At 39.1% G+C, this 17,826-nt stretch overlaps 1 protein-coding gene across 2 annotated transcripts in view; it reads right to left on the minus strand.

The window, feature by feature from the left end:
• Positions 1–2,613: 2,613 nt before the first annotated feature.
• ARSB (arylsulfatase B) overlaps positions 2,614–17,826 on the minus strand; it is a 67,484-nt gene continuing 52,271 nt past the window's right edge. Inside the window, exons 7-8 of one of the 2 annotated variants that reach the window (XM_049794422.1) lie at positions 3,785–3,913; positions 2,614–3,216 (exon numbers count right to left, since the gene is read on the minus strand). In XM_049794422.1, coding sequence (XP_049650379.1) covers positions 2,951–3,216; positions 3,785–3,913 — 395 coding nt within the window. In that variant the 3' untranslated portion in view covers positions 2,614–2,950. The remainder of the gene's footprint in view (positions 3,217–3,784; positions 3,914–17,826) is intronic. The other variant, XM_049794423.1, reaches the window with a different exon arrangement.

The following is a 17,826-nucleotide window of genomic DNA, read 5'->3' on the forward strand; positions in this document are numbered from 1 at the left end:
AGGGAGCCTGCAAGCTGCAGGTGATAACGGCTGTATAATGACCTATAGGCCTTCCTGTGGGCTGCCTACATGTTGCTCTCGCTTTGACTTAACAGCGCTGCTCCCAACACACATCGGGCCTTTACATGAGCTGTGTTAGCTAAAATCTGAGCAGGACTTAAATGAACAGTCACACATGATAGAAAGAAAAGCTTAAATGTGTTTTGTGAAATGGAAGGAGATGTGATCAGGTATCAGTTTGGAGACTACCTTTGCAGAACATATTAATTCTTTTTGATATTTTAAAGATATTGGTTAATATGAAAGGTGCTAAATGTAGTATAGTAACAGTTTCTGTCACAGCATATGTATTTTACCAGTGAAAATACAAATTACCTGGAAGCAGGTCACAAACAAACACATGATTCTTCGCACAGCGTCTAGTTAGGCTGTGGAAACATGCAATTGTGTGAATACCAACAGTTTAGAAGGTATTGTAAGGCTGTGCACTATGCCAAAGGACCCCAATGGAAAGTTTGTGCAACCTCATGGAAGAGAAAAAAAAAATCACTGAAAGCAACTGAACACACAGAAGTTAAATCTCTGAGGCTCTGAGTGATCATTTAGAATGTGAGGGACAATCTGAAGAGCTTATCACATATGCTTGCCCTGGTCATATCCTGCTGCAGCCATCTGCTTTCATCCACTGAGGGATGAATGGAAAAGGATACTGAACTTTGGTCTGAAACAGGGTTCCAGAACATATCCAGCCAAACCACAGAGAATATATGTTTGCCCACTATAAGAGAATTATTTCCTCCCAAACTATTTTCCTTCTTTCCCTACCTTCAAGGCTGATGAGACTGAAAGAAACAGCATAGGTAAAACACTGAAATAAAGGAGCAGAAGTGACAAAGGAGAGAGAGAGAAACAGGAGGCTCTCTGGGAAAAAGACAAACAGCTCAACAGGCTTCTGGAGAGCTTTGGCTTCACTTCCACTTGCACGAAAACGTCAAAGGTGGAAAAGCCAAGCTAGATGTAAGACAATGCAATGGAGAATCAGCTGTATCAGAAAGCAGGAAATTCTGTTAATTTTTATATGCATTTTTAGTTTTCTTAAGTGTCACCTTTTCCATGCTTTATCTTTCTATTTTTAAAAATGCACAAATTCTGTCAAGTCTGTCTCTTCATGCATCTGTTTGCTAACAATTAGCACAAGTCTCCTGAGGGAAAACTGGGAAAAGGTGTGCAAAATTTTAATGCAATTTATAGGAGTTGGTCCTGGAGCCAGAATATAGGCAATAAGATCCCTACTTTCTGGAGAGGATGACAGCTAGAGCTCTGCAGCCTGAGAACTTGGCTAAGGACACTGAGAAGCAATACAAAAACTCTGGCCGGACTCCAGAGGTTTGAGACATTAAGAGAGCTGGTGGGTTGATCTTGCATCAATTTGATGAGTAACCAAGAAATGTTGCTTGGCCCGGTTTCTTCATGGCTCAGAGCCCACTTCAGGATGAAAACCATCACTACTATGGTGTAACAAAACAAAATCTGAGAAGAAAGGGTACTCATCAGGCAGGCAATAAAAGTAAGGTTTTGTTGATCACAGACTCACTGAACAATTCATGCAGAAAGGTCCCTTTGGAGGTCACCTCATTGTTCCTCACAACTCCCACCAAAGCAGCGCCAACTTCAAATTCAATCCAACTTCAGGGACAGATCACATTGCTCAGGGTCTTCTCCAACCATGGACTGAACATCTCCAAGGACAGGGATGCCATAGCCTTGTAGTTCCTATATTTGACTAACTTCACAGTGTGATTTATTTTTTTTTTCTTATGTTGAATTTGAACTCCACATGTTCCCTGTGTGCTTCTCATCTTTGTGCACCTCTGAGAAGTGTCTGCCTTCATCTTCTCTATGCCCTTGCATTAGGTAGCTGAAGATAGTAATTTCCCCTTTCTCTTTCTTCTCTAGCCTAAACTAACCCATTTCTTTAGCTTCCCCATTATCATCTTCATGGTGCTCCACTGGACTCACTCCAATTTGTCAATACTTGTACAGGGAAGGCCCAATGTGATGCTATGCTCCAGTGCTGAATAGAGGGGTATAAACACTTCCCCCGAAGTGCTGGCTACATTCTTGCATATATGGACCAACATGTGGTTGGTCTGCTTCACCAACAGAGCACACAGCAACTCTTGTTCTATTTATTGTCCAGCAAGACATCTAGATTTTTTTTCCCAACAAAAATGCTTTCTATCCAGTCATAGCCCAGTGTGTACTCCTGCACAGGGCTACCCCACCCCAAATGCAGGACTCTGCCTTTGTTGAACTTCATGTAGTCTTTGTTCATTTCTTTAGGCTGTCAAGATCCCTCTGCCTGACAGCCCTGCACTCCAGTTGACCACCACTCTCTACTCCAGTTTGATACATTAACAGTGAACAAGGGTTAGGGATTTTCCTGTATTCTGGGAGGTTTGGGTGTTTTTACTGTGGGAGATTTCTGTCTGTTCCCTTTTCTGGATGGAGATGCATGTTAAAGGCAAAAATTATGCTAACTTGTATTTTGTTGTTGTTATTTACAGATACGTAACAACTTCCAATAGAATTTGTCTTCTGGATAAACACGAAACCAAAAATCAGTTTATTCCACAAGATGGATGCATTCTGGATATCCTTGCTGCCATGATTCAAGGAGGGAGGCAATGTTTTACCTTCTGCATTAAAAGCATATTCTGGACAAAGAATATTTTCACAATAGATTTATAATTTTACCAACATTTCACATAAAATTGTAGGGAAGGGAGGAGTGGGAAAAGACTGAAATAAGATCCCCAACATATTTTCAAGGAATGAGCTCACCATTAGCAATAGTTTAATAAACAAGGTAAGAAATATATGACTAGGACCCTGAGTCCATAAACCAGACTCCACTACAGGATTGTTTTGCAGGATGCAGTGCTGTGCACTATGCCCAAGGACCCCAAGCTCCAGTTGCTGCTGGATCACAGCTGGGATCCTCATCAGGGTAAAACACGGGCACTGAATGTTTATAATAATACTGAAGCCGTGACAGCAGTTTTTCTACCACATGAGGATATTTTTCAGACAAATCATTTTTTTCTTCAGGATCATGAACAATATCAAATAGCCAGAGTCTCTTTGTTGGTGGATCAGATGATTGAATCTCTGACTCATTGAACAAAGATGGTGGAGGGAACCAATGACTGCAGCCTGCAGAAACAGGAATAGTCCAAGGGTTACTTCTCAGACACAGAGCAGCAGTGTGGAAACAAAGAGTTATACTGTAATGGACAAATTCACTAGGTGCCTTGACAAGCCACTGGCCAGTGACTGTTGCTGCATTCCTTAACTCTAGCCCAGCACCAGAGTCTGTCTAGTCCAGGGCTATCTATACAGGAGTCCTATTTATACAAAAAAGCTGCACCACTGGGATTCAAACTTCCCTGTCACTTAATTTCACATAAATTAATTTCATGGATTTTCTTCTTGGATGCAATGATCCTTATGGGTTCCTTTCATCTTGAGATATTCTATGATTCTATGATAGTTTTTCCACTACTGTGAAAGTCATTTGTATACAAAATATTTGCAAAATGAAAGAATATTTGCAAAATGAAAGGGATTTTAGAAGTCCCCCTTCTAGATTTTTGCATGTGATCAAAAACCTGAGAAGTTAGCAAATGACTAAAAGCAATGAAAATACATTAAACAGAATTAAACTGTGTTTGGGGTGGGTGGGAGATACAACACACTGCACAAAAAGGAGTTACTTTGTTACCTGGATATCCAGTTAGTAACTTCCATTTTCCGTGTCGGATTGCTGCATGCATGGATATATTGAAAAGTGTATCATCCCATGGAGAAGAATTGCTCTGTGGTAAAGATGTCCTGTTGTCAATGCCAAGACCTTAATGAAACAGTAAACGAAGTTAGGTACATTGCATATGCATGAAGTAATTTTTAGAATTCTGTTGGAAAGCAGAGTGGTATCATCCATTTATTTTTGTGTCTTCGATGAAGAATTTGTTATATATATGTGCAAAGATCTGTGCTATTGATTCAGTGGATGTATTTAATGCAGAACTTGAACTGCACCCCAAAAAATTACCAGTGGAAAGTGTCACACCTGCGTCCAGATAACTGGACTCATTTTGTATACAGATATATATGTGTATCTCATATACCTATACTAAGAATGATCATGACTGGAATTGCTACATTTGCTCATACAAGTGCCTGTACGTTTTGCCACTTAGGAATATAGGATTGAAAGATCTCCTGAATCAATGCTACTACTGTTAATTCTCTTAGATCACACCAGGGACCAAGTCCCAGGTCCTGACTTGTATCTACATGCAGAGAGCTGTCTCTCTGGACTGAGCTGGCTACATTCACACAGATCCATACCTGGCCAGCAAGGTAGAATAATGGAATCTAGAATTGTTTAGGTTGGAAAAGACCTTTAAGATCTTCGAGTCCAACTGTCAACCCAACACCATCATGCCCACTAAACCATGTCCTGAAGTGCCACGTCTATGCGTTTTTTGAACACCTCCAGGGATAGTGACTCCACCACTTCCCTGGGCAGCCTGTTCCAATGCCTGACAACCCTGTCAGTAAAGAATTTTTTTCTAATATCTTCTGTGGCATGACACAGCGTGAAGCATGTCTTCATGCTGTCTTTGGTAGAGCTGCATATGTGACGTGACCCCATATCCAGATACTGCAGAAAACTCTAAAGTGTCAACTACGTGCAAATTCCCTCTCAAAAGGAAACCTGAAGCTCCTTATAGGAGGGAGCTCAGAAAAAAATTAACATGCTACAAGGGATGATCAGGAGACCAGCTCTTTACCGAAACCAGGAGGGAGTCAGACTGGCACTCCAGGAACAACCAAGCCATCTTGCATATCAGCTTTCACAAACAAGACAGGAATTTAAGACATAAAATCTCAGGGGTTTATATTAACTATATCAGCTGATATCTGTTTACAAAAAGACTACCATAAGGCAACTCAATAAGCAGACTAGGAATAAGACGTCAGAAGTTGGAGACAAACCAGTGTTGATTTCTAGCATCTTTCAGAAGATGACTTTCAATCAATTTAGGGAATTTGAAGGACTCAGCTGACAGATTTTTGCCACTGAAATGAAAAAAAGAATCCACAAGATGTACAATAATCATGTGAGATCCAATACTAGAAGCAGAACTACAGGTTTCTAAAAAGAGTAAATTCTGTACATCGCAGTGGGGCAAATATAGATCTGCTAGAAGTAAGAAACAGAAAGTTTGGAAATGAAATTCTGGGACACAGTTTCTCTACTTTTTATGAAGGTCTTGCTAAGTTTCTGGCTTACTACTGGGCTTCACACTTTGAATCAGCTTTTCTTTAATGAGCACTTTTTGTGCATACCCAAGTTCCCTGTTTACATCAGACCTGTCTAACTTTCCCAGGTAAATAAGCCTATACAAGGGGACTACTTGTTTAGAGTATGCATACACAGGATGAGGGGCCCTCAGCTCATCTTAGATCATGAAGCACTGAAGCTGATGGTAAAAAAAAAAACCCAGACCCCTAGCAGAACAAGGAAAACTTCATAAATACCCCCAGAAGTATCTCTTCTGGAAGATGAATGCCCACAGAGCCATGTGATGTCCGTAGCAGATACGAAACAGTTTAAAGATTAATATTCCTTACTCTTCAACATCATTATGCTATGTATTATCCTGTCATCGTGTTTGCTACTGGGAATACTCATCTTTGCCATCTACTTTCTTAAAGAGCACAATGAAAGACATTCAGCAGATCAAAAACCACAACCATGTTTCTTAAACATTACAACTCAAAATCACAATATTAAGGCTTGGTCTAAAGGAAAAACTATGTGCGTCTGCATTTCTGATTTTAAGGTTTAGCATGGAGAAGATGCTTCTGATTGCTGAGGTACAGTATGTGAAGCCATAGTATTACACAAGATAAATTATTTAAAATACTTCAAATAAACACTATGAAAGATTGTATTTTTAGATATACTTTGCAAAATATTCTTAGAATGCCATGCATGAGACTTAAAATAAGATTCAAGACGATAAAACAATTTTTAAAAACACTTATTTGGTCCAGGTAACAAAACCAAAATCCTAAACAAGAAATGCTTTTACCAGAGCTTGTAGTTGAAGTTGTTTGGTGGAATATTACCTTTCAGCAAAATCTCTTGAAAAGAAAAAGATAAATTCCCTCATGTTGAGCTATTATAAACAGAACTCTGTCAGCTGTGTTAACTCACTCATTGCAAGCACTTGTCTTGTGCCAAAGAACTGTACTGTCTATTATTCAGACAAGTGCATTGCTTCCCAGGCAGTATGGGTCAACTTTTATCAGACATATCAGCCATGGAAAACAGACTGATGCTTGTTTGAATGCTCTCTACACAGGATATTTACAGGGCTACCAGTTTATTACATTATACAAGCACCAGATAAGGAAATAAGATAAATAAAAATATTGCTTGATCTGAGTTCTCTTCTTCCCATGATATAATTTTCACCTTAAGTGCGGATATTCCTCCCCCTGCATTTACCTGACTTTGTCCTTCTCTTCAGTCCAGCTGTTAAGTTTCTACCTCTGTCTTCATCCCTCAGCTTCTGCTAGTGCAGCTGAAATGCAAAATGCCTGGGCAGTCTTCTCCCTTGCTGTATGAATTTTTCAGGGATCCCTTTTCCAATTCAGCAGACTAAAGAAGTCACATTCTTTTTGTTTCCTTTGCAAGATAAAAAGTTCATTCCCACAGCATCTAAGCAGTTTTTCTCTGCATCTGTTCTAAATCATTGGGGGGTTTTTTCTTGTTTTTTTTCCATTATGGTTGACCAGACAGTAACAACAGTCTTGTAGACTAATTCAGCAGTCAGAGGACAGATGCCTTTTATTGATCTGTGCAATCCAGCCTGCCTTCACATGCCTGCATATCCTCCTTATAGACATATATAAAAAATGTGATGCTTTTGCTTGTGCAAAGAGGCTAGACATTTTATTTTTCTGCCATTGGATCACCAGTGTATCAGTAGCTAATGAAATACTAAAACTTTGTTTTCACCTTAAAAGAAAAAACCCACAGCCTTTGCCATGAATTTTCTTATTTTCAAACAGCAGCCACTGTTTCCTAAAGCCGAACTTCGGAGCCTCACCAGCTGCTGTATTTCTTTTTAAGTAGTCTCTTGGGAAATGATACAACTTTTATTAGTTAAGAAAGCAGTGAAATTTCATTCAGATATTTAGTTTCAAATATTTAATGTTACAATGAATTGATCTAAATATTTTACTGTTTTGTTTGGAGTTGTAGGTCACCAAAAAGTATTCCTTTGTATCTCTACAGAAAAAACCAAGTCCTTCAGAAAACGTTGCCCTTGGTAAGTGATTTTGGAGTTTGTATCATATTTCAAGACCATCCTTAGTCTTAACAGCCTGAAAAAATGGTTTCAGGATCAGATTTTAAAGGAATTGCGGTGCCCAACTCCCACTACCTGCAAAAAGCATTTTATTACCTAAATAGTTTAAACGCATGGTCCTTTCCCCCTTATGAAAACTTCAGCTTAGTTCTTTTATTTTCATTATCATACATGGTCTCTATAAACAGATATATAGTCCAAGTTAGGATGTAAAAGCCTAAATAATTTTCAAGAGCTAATTTGTATCTTCAAGAGACCTGATTTTTCAGAAGGCCAATGTCATCAACTTGGAAATATCTAGGTGCTCAGAAAGAACAGTCAAAAAAAGTTAGCTGCATTTGCAAAAATAATTGCTATTTTGATAATCTGAATATTCCATAGCATACTGTTCAGGCAGGACATTGAAAAATTTACTTCTGGATAAGAATATAAACAACATCCTGAATGATGACCAGAGAATATGTGGGACTTTTCTAAAAAGTGAACAATCTTTCAACGCATTAAGCCTTGCTAATGCACAAACATGAGTACAACAAAAGGGAAAGTAATGAACATGGGGGAAAAAAGTCAGTCTTCACTTTGCATACACAAAAGAATGTGCTCTGGACAATGTATTGCTATTTAGGGAAGAGTTTGTGAAGTTGTAATGAACAGGTAATGTCCAGCAGCAGTCAAGAAAAGCAAACCCACTACTAGAAGTGGCAAAGAATGGGACACTGTGCCACCACCTAGGTCCTTGTGCCTCACACGGGATACTGTGCGGTTTTGGTCCCCACATCATAAAATGGACACAGAAAAACTATACGAGCTACAAAAAGATATGACAAGGAAGATTAGAACTATGGAACAGCTTCTGTCTGAAGAATGATGAAATAAATAGGACTCTTCATCCTCAAAAATGGATAACTGATGAGGGATAGGACAGAGGTATATGAAATTGTGTGGCCATGTGTGAGAGACCGAGAGACTGTGAGAGACTGGCAACCATTTTGTCTCAACCAACCAAAGAAGCAGGTAGCTGCAAGCAGCCAAAACAGGAGGTGCCCCGCAGTGGTGGGGCAGTGAACTGTTTCTGGGAGGCTTTCTAGCCGTTGTGCCTCAAAGAGGCTTTCTGGCAATTGTCTTTCTGGCAAGTTTTCTAGCAGTTACACTTCGGATGTTTTGTCACAGGTTTGGAGTTCTGCCACGGGCCCTTTGCCACAGCAGTTGTGTAAACAAGTTAAATGGGATAATGGAGCACAGCAGCAGTCCCCCCCATTCCCTCCTCAAGAACTTTAGAGAAAACCCCACAACACATGCGCAAAGGGCTCTCAGATGAGGGTATAAAGCCGGGGGCGAGGGGGGACGGGACGGGACAGACACACACATGACACACACACCAACCCCCAAGGTGTGCACCCACTGCCTGAGGAATCCAGGCAGCTACTACCGAGACTCTTTCTTCTCTGGATCCAAGGGTGGTGATTCTTACCTCTCCTTTTCTCTCTTTCTTCTCTCTCTCTCTTATCTCTTCTCTTCCTCCTACCTTGATGTTAGGATTACCTTGCTACATCTGTTAGGTGTCAAGTTTTTTATCTGAAATATCTGCTACGCCAAATTTAGCCACACTTGTGCTATAAGCTGACATTAAATAAAATGTATTTTGAGCATTTAGGAGCCATTGTTATGACTCTTGCCGTGGGATTTTCCAAGTGAAATGGGATATTGAAATTCTCCCTGTCGCTCCTGAGTCATTGTTGTGACTCCCGTGTGTGGCAATGAACTATCTAAAAGATCACCTCCCCCGAGCCCACTGAGTGGGACAGGACACCATGACAAGCTGAATAAGGAACAACTGGTCTTTCCAAATAGGGCATCAAATAACTTATAGTATATTCATAACATATATTCACGTATTCAAAATAAACAATATATATACTTCCTTATCACAGACCAAACTCAAGTGTGGAATTCCTTTCCAGGGGATGCTGTGGATGCTAGAAGTTTATGCAGGTTGAGTGATAAAAAGGGTTCACAACGTGGAAGAAAAATCCATCAAGGATTCTTATATCCAAAATCACAACCTAAAGATCAGGAGCTTCATTAGCTGTAGGTTGTGGGGGGCACACAAGAAAAGTCTATTTATGTGCTTGCCCTCATACTCCTTCCTACACAACTGCTACTGTCAGAAGCAGAATAATGCGCTAGTCAGACATACACAAGGCTTGTTACCCAATTACTTTCAGTTCAGGACAAGCCAAATATTTTGTTTACAAAAGAAAATGCTATGTCAATGTAGATTTATGCAACCTCTTTTCTATTAATCTCTGTATGTACTGAACTGAAAGCGTCAAAACTTTCACAAAAGGTAAGTATAGAATCATGGAATATTTCAAGTTGGAAGGGACCCGAAGATCATCAAGTCCAACTGCCTGCTCCTCGCAGGATGACCTAGCACTAAACCATGTGACTAAGAGCGTCGTCCAGATGCTCCTTGACTCTGACAGGGTCAGTGCCATGACCACTTCCCTGGGGAGCCTGTTCCAGTGAGCAACCACCCTCTCAGTGAAGAACCTTTCCCTAAAGTCCAGTCTGAACTTCCCCCGACGCAGCTTCATTCCATCTCCTCGTGTCCTATCGCTGGTCACCAGAGAGGTGGAGATCAGCACCTCCCCCTCCGCTGCCCCCCGTGAGGAGGCTGTAAGCTGCGATGGGGTCAGCCCTCAGCCTTCTCTTCTCCAAGATGAACAAGACAAGTGACCACAGTTGTTCCTCCTAAGGATGTATGTCTGTAAGTATGTACGATTCCGATTCAGGTTTAACTGTAGTTTTACAAATGCATGAACACCATCATTCATTTCTAGCATACATTCTAGTTTACTTTCAGTGCTATTCTTAAAAGAGGCGTAGCATAAAGAAACAAGAATATTACTTTGTATTAGCAATGGCTTCTAATGCACAGATCAGTCCGTATCAGTGCAGACAAATCAGTTACTTGCTTAAGGCTGGTTTTTCACTTATACCAGAACATAACTCAAGAGTAAAGTAATTGAAATAATGGATTCACACCAGATTTATACTACTGTGACTGAGATCAGCATCTGATACCTTCATTATTTCCTGCTTTAGTCATACAATTTTAAATTTAGAAAAAGCCCCTACAATATACAGAAATGTTGCAAGATGACAGGTTTTGCCATACTGAAGAAGTTATCTGGTACATTCAATCCAGCAGTGTGTCCCAAGAAGTAATTAATAACTGATGATTCAAAGTAAAACAGAAAACTGCTTACTTTGCCCAGCAATCTGTTCTTTCACTTCACTTTCTAAGCATAGGGAAGATCATAAAAAATGATGCAATGTGCTTAGCCCTGTTTTTTTTTTTCCTCCCAGGCTTTCAAAAAGCTCTTCTGACCTCATTCAGTATCCAATGTGTACTCCTGATTAAATACATCAGTTAGGTTAGGTGAAAAAAATGGACAGGAAAAAACCTGTCTTCCTATGTATTTTTGTGCATACACTTACAACAGTCTTCTGCTTAACTCATTAGTTCACCTATCCAACTGGGGAATGATTTCTGGAGGTGGAAAATAGGAGGAAACACTTCTTTGCATTTCTTCTCTAGTGATCAATGTGTATGCTTGAGAATTGATCATCTATTCCTTGGCTCATATAATCCTAGTTACCTATCAGAAAATTACCTCAAATAAAAAAATGCTAATGTATCTGACCACCATGAAAAAGACCAAAATGCCTGAAAATCCATTTCTTTTCTGTGTAACTCAAAACCTTTTAAATTCTTCTATTACTGCTGCACACCAAAATAACTTTGTGACCCTTTGATGCCTGCAATGCTACATGGTAATAAAAAAAAAGGAGGGTTGATCCAGTTTTACTACATTTTACAGCTTTAGATGTCTTATCAGAAGCTTTCTACTCCTCTTCCTGTGTGGGGCCTATAAATCCAGCTTGTTTATTTCTCTAAGTCTTATGATGTTCACTGATATTCTCTGCAATGTTTAGTATTCAATCAAGAGCAAATACTAAAAAAAAAAAAGTTTTCCTAATGCAAGCAAAATCAAAAAATAGCAAAGACAACAACAAAAAGCACTGCAACACAGTAATTAGTAGGTACACTGGAAAATTCAGATCTGTCAGCACCTTTGTAAATATTTCCCATGATTTCTTTCAATCTTTTGCTTTCTGCTCTGCAAAGCAAATATTTCAAGCACGATGTAACCATAATTTGTAAAAAAAAGATTTAAGGATAGTCAACAACCATATTGTGTAAATTGGCAAGATCAAAAAAAAAAAAAAAGGTACAATCTGAACTTTTTTTTTTAAAGACAGCCTCATACTTTAGATCACTCTAAAAGATAAATTTGTGGAAACATTTTATTAAATGTAATACATTTCTTAAGAGTATATTCCTTTAACCTTCGCTATCTGATTTTTCATCACAAGAAGAAAGAAGATAAACTGCAAATTTTCAGCTGAGATTTTAAAGCAGGAATATATAGGGGAATACATATTGTGTATCAATATATATATGATATTTGCACAGATCAAATAACTATAGGTCAATTATTCTTCTCATTCCTCTAGCTCTCCTTCTTCTTTCTTTCAATGAGACCAACTCAAGCAATTGGTAGAAACCTAAAATCTGGAGATATAAATAGACAGTACATCTAAAAACAAAATATTCTGCCTTCAGCCTATGATTAAGATGATGAAAATGATCCATGTTGAGAAGAAATTTTCTTGGTTGGTAAGAGATCAAAGAGCACACAGTTCTCTCTAACATGCCATTTAGCAAGGTCCGGACCACAAAATTTAAGGGGTCTAAAACGATATTGCTTGAAGCATGCTATATTTCTGTACACTGTGGTCTACAATACTAGTGTGCAGGGAAGCAATGTTGGGTACTACAGAGCAATTTTGGAAAAAGACAAAAGAACATTAATTTATTATTTATTTGGGAGACAGAGCCCTACCCAAAGAGTTAAAGTAAACAGCCTGAGTAACTGTCAGATTGAGCATGCCTCTACAATTTTCCAGTATCCTATACAGTAACAAAAACATTCTTTTATAAGCAGCTATAAATAATCAGTGCCCTGTAGAACAACATAAGCAAATGAAGCTTCTACCTTTGTTTCTTCATCTGCAGAATGAGGATGTTAGAAGTTATCTACCTTTTGCAGTATATTTCCCAAAAGAGAAAGTGAAAAATATCAGCATTCTCTATACTTAAACTTCTATTTATGATAATATAATGTAGCAGCAGATTCAGGATACGTCAGGAAAAATATAATCACGAAAAGCTCCAAGCTTAATTGCAACCTTCTTGATGAAAAAGACTGAAAAGCATGCATTAAGAAAATCCACAAAACCCAGGGTGAATTAAGATTTAGATAGTTAGCTCTCTTTCCAGTGCAAATTAGAAACACATCTGAAACAAATAATAAACAGGTGCTACTGCTCTGCAGGTGTAAAGTACATTTAAGAGCTTTCAGCCAAAGGAGGAATATCTCCAACATTTCCTGTAACACAAGTGTGTGTGCATATTACACTACCTGGACATCTAAATAGTTTGATACCTTGCAGTTTACAATGTATACTGCACAAAAGGATTCCCTAGATACTGTCTTAGTAATTAAAAATTATCTCTGTAGTTCTCAAGACTTCTATTTCAGTATAAATTTTGTGTGGCTATGCAACACCCCCTATCACTTATTTGGTTACTCCAATCCAATATTTACATAATACATAACAGGATCCACGTAGAACAAAAGTTTACTTCTCATACCTGTTGCGTTAAAGGGTAAAGAAGTTTGGCTGAAAATAAACCCCCTTGTATTCCAGCTTATCCTCAGATGTCAGAGGGGCTGCGGGCAGCTAGGTTTAATTTCTGACTAATGTCCAATTCAGTTCTGTAAGTCCGGTTGTGTTCAATATGCTGAACTATCACGATGACAGATACATTTAATAGTGTACTGCGCTGTCAGCTTAGCCACATTCAATGCACGAGAATTACCAGACTTATGGAGTTTGGTTGTGTTAATGAACTATCACAACTACATTAACGAGCAGAGCAGTTTATTTAAAGCAACAGTACAGGTCCTATTGGGTTGCCGGTGATAAATACTCTGTCTGCAAAGCACATGCAAATAATAACAATACAGTCGACTACAAGCACATTAAATTACAAAAAAACTCTGTTGAGATTTCTAAGTTTTTCAGGGAACGCTCGGTATAACCGTGGGTTCAAATCTCACCCAATAGGCGTCCCTATGGCGGGGAGGGGGAAAGAAAGGTTCAGCCCATTGACTGATCCCAGAAGTCAGCGATGTCCTCCCAACTTGTCTATCATGGTGTCTTCCCTAACAGTCTTCCTCTCTTAAGCCCTTTCATATTTTTTTATTTTTTAGGTGGAGCTTGAGTGACTCTAGTCATACATACCTTTACTTTGATTGGTATAAAGTTCTCTCGCTTTGCATTTAAAGGTACGTGCCCAAAAAAATTCAGAGCGCATGCTCAGTGAGGGGTGGTCACACCTCGGAGGCAGGTAGTTTTTGGGATGGAGGTGTGTTTGGTATTATAAGGAGATCATAATGAGCAAAGTTCACCCAGGGAACATGATTTAGCGTGTCACTACTCCAGAACTGGGTACTTAGGATACAATTCAGAAGTAAGGCAATAGCATTGACAGAACTCCCCTTATTTCACCTCCTTGCTTCACTGGATTCAGTGTAGGGACCTTCCATTCTCGTTCCAGTAATTCCAGCTCCCCATCCCTGCAGCGGCATCACAGAGCCTGGACAGTGTTTCCACTCCACTACACCCTCCGCGTTGTTTCTCTTAAGGTCAGCATACCAAGCTCCCCTGGTGTTGCTAACATCTAAGGTTGCAGGTTATGTTGCTTAGGGAATTATTATGGAACAGATTTCTTGCATATCCACTGCATTCCACCCTGCAGGTCCACCTTCCCTTAAGGGGTGTGTGTGTTGGGGGGGTTCTCATACTACTAAGTCATCTAGGTGTGAGTAGGCATTAAAATAAGCAATGATATTTAACTTAGATACAGGTAAAGTGATGCATGTCCGAAACAACAATCCTAAATTCACATATAAAATGATGGCCTGCATGTCACCCATAATTGTCCAAGACTGAAACCTTGGGATCATGACAGATTGAGCTGATGCTTTTTCAGGATTATGTCAGCATTGGTCAAAAAGAAAACTGAGTGCAAGGAATTATTAGAAAAGTACTCATGAACAAAGAAAAAAGCTCTGTGCAACTGGAAAACAGTAGTACTGGTCTTCCCGTCTCAAAAAGAATACAGTACGACTGAAAAGGTTCAGAAACCACTTACAAAGTTGGGTGACATGCAAACCCTCGTGAATTAAAATCCTCTGCTAGATATACATTCTGCTTAATCAAATTTGTATGTTCTGTGGAACTCCAGGGACCAGGCTGCTTCTATACCCTGTATGACCAAAGGAAGGTTCTTCCCATCTTGTGTGATATTGAGCCAAATGCAATCAAATAATCAAAACCTTACTGTTTTAATTGACCGGGGACATAGCAATGTAACACACAGGCCAAATAGTTTGAGTGCTTACTACTCAGACCTCATGAAGTATCTTGACTGAAACCACATCATCTTGGTAGTTAAGTATATTGAGTGCAACTACAGTCTCTACCTGACCTGACTAGACATTGTCTACAATGCCTAATGGCACTACTACACAGCATGTACCCACAGTGAGAAAAACTCAAACATGCTGAAACACTGGATGAGACATAAATTCTTTACCCAGGAAATTCATCATCTGCTTTTGCCAGTAACAGTCATGCTGCAGCTGGACTAGACTACATTCTCTGAAAAAAAGATAACCTTGGCTACATCCTCAAATTCAGTTACATGCCTTTTTTTTTTTTTTCTATCACTGAAGATGTTTCATGGAAAACCTCCATGTTATTCTATCGCTTTGTAAAATCTTCCTTTAATAGCATCCCCGCTTGTTGGTATCAGAACAGCTAGAACACCTCTCTGAGCTTCTGGTCCCCTGCTATCCTTACCCCCCTGTGATAAATGAGATTTCACTTTGTCAGTAGGCACCACATAAGGCACAATTGCCACTAAGACAGCACTGCAATGAAGTCCTGCCTGTTTGCAAAAACTCATGGGAGGATCATTGGGACCATTCATGGTTTCAAACATATCTCTGCTAATTGAGGCTGGAGAGACACATACAGAGCTATAGGTGTGACAAGAGGGACCCATCATGGGATTCTGTCACATATGCCCTCGGAGCAAGGAACACAGCCCTAACAAGGTTGCATCACATAGCCAGAAGGCAAGAAACTACTGAACCGCAGAAAGTAGTGCTTGCAGTAAGGCAGCTTTAGGGAATGAAGTGGCACGTATGCGTACGTCCAAAAAAAGATACTGCATTTAAAATAATTCAGTCTTGTGCATACAGATTGTTAACTTACTGAAGACTTTCTCTCCAGGAACAGAGGCTTTCAAAAGGTAGTGTCACCTAGCAAGGGTGATAAATTTAAGGGGATAAATTAGATGTCCAATTTTTATTATTTTTTTTTAAATTCTGGTGAGATAATACTCTAAAACATTATGAGTAATTCAAAAAAAGTTTCTTTACTTTGTAAAAATGTTTTCATTAGTGAGGAGTGAACAATTCTGTATGTCATGCAGTAGAATTCTGCTTAAGAGTTGAACCAAACACTGGGAAAAAAAACACTCAGGCTACTTCCACTAGAACTTAAAAGCAACAAACAATAACTGGTGTTATTTTCACAGTAAGGCGATCCCTCCCTGCCTCTTGTGATCTGATTAGTAGTCTATAAAAACCACAGAGGAGATCCCCAGACAGAAGTCTAGAACTGGTGAACCAAAACCCACTTACACATGAAACCCAAACAAAAAGACAGTATTTTCTAGTATGTTCATTATCGTCTTTAAAACCAACATACTACTTTAATCATCCAAGAAATCCTTATTGTATTCTCCAGCTTCTATATATTGTCAGAAAAATGGTAATGGTGTCATTCTCCTACTGCTTCCATTAATACCAATCAAAGGTTTTGCACATCACAGCTTCTGTTCTAACGTAAATCATTTGACTCTATTATCAGTATTTACAACATTTACTTACATGGTACCCATTAAATAGAAAAGAAAGAAAACCCAAGCAGTCAAAAAAATCACAGGTGATTACTTTTCTATCAATAGATACTAGACTCCTTCAAATCACCTTAGCCTGTTTTTGTACTACAATAGCAGAAGCAGTAGGTAAAAAAAATCACAGACTTTGTTAAATATTAGGGAACTCCACCTAAAAATTACCCTCATGAAAGCAGTCTTCAACCTCCTGGAAATCTCACCACATGCATAAACACAAAACCTGCATGATTGGCAGGCTCACTGTCCCTTACTAATGCTCAACTATGGAACAGCAGGAGATCTGTTAGGGCTTGAAAAAACCCACACTGAAATGAATGGGAACCTTTCCATTAATTCCAGTGGGCTTTGGTTCAGACTGGTTAAGCATCAGTAGTAACAAACAAGGAATTTACACCCTACCAACTTCTCTTAATGAGACAAATGAAGCTAAATTCCCCTTTATCCATACAGTTCAGTAGACACAGTATGTTTTCCACGAAACCTTTATATGAAAGGCTTCCCCATTTGTATTCACAACAATCATTTCTGGCAACAACACATACGTTTTAACCACCCCCCCAAATTATACCCAAATTAAAGTGATTCTGAAATCAAAACAAAACAAAATTGCCAATACACTATTTGCCAATTCTCAAAAGAAAATGCTTAAGAAAATAAATAGTAAAAAAACCCAAAAACCACAACCAGTAACAGCACACAATCCCATGAATGTTATCAAAAATTGAGGCTTACAGATGAGCAGAGAAAACCGAATCCCAGGGTCATTTTCCCTGCTGTAAAATCCATGTCACTATGCTCAGAAGTTAAGATCTAGAAACTGTTTACTTAAACATATCGCTTGATCTTCCCTGCAGCACTGAAAGTGCAGAATAAAGGCAGACATCAGGTAACAGCCACTGAAACACGTGATTCTTTATAGGAGCATGCAGCCAGAAAGGGAAACACAAACTTGAGAAATGAACCATAACTTCACTGCAGTAAAACTCAGGAAGCCAGCCTATAACTTTTCTTTGTGGTCAGCACTGCTTCCCACAACCACATCTTCCGAACTTTCCTCCGACAGCATTTTTCCAACCGTCCAATAGTTTCCTCCCTAAAGGAAGAAATTTTCAGGTCACACCAAAAGTCCTAGCCAACTGCATGCTATATAAATTATTGTTTGTCCACTAAAGCAATTAGAAACAGATG

This window comes from Accipiter gentilis, chromosome Z, assembly GCF_929443795.1.
Source record: "Accipiter gentilis chromosome Z, bAccGen1.1, whole genome shotgun sequence".
NCBI lineage: Eukaryota > Metazoa > Chordata > Aves > Accipitriformes > Accipitridae > Astur > Astur gentilis.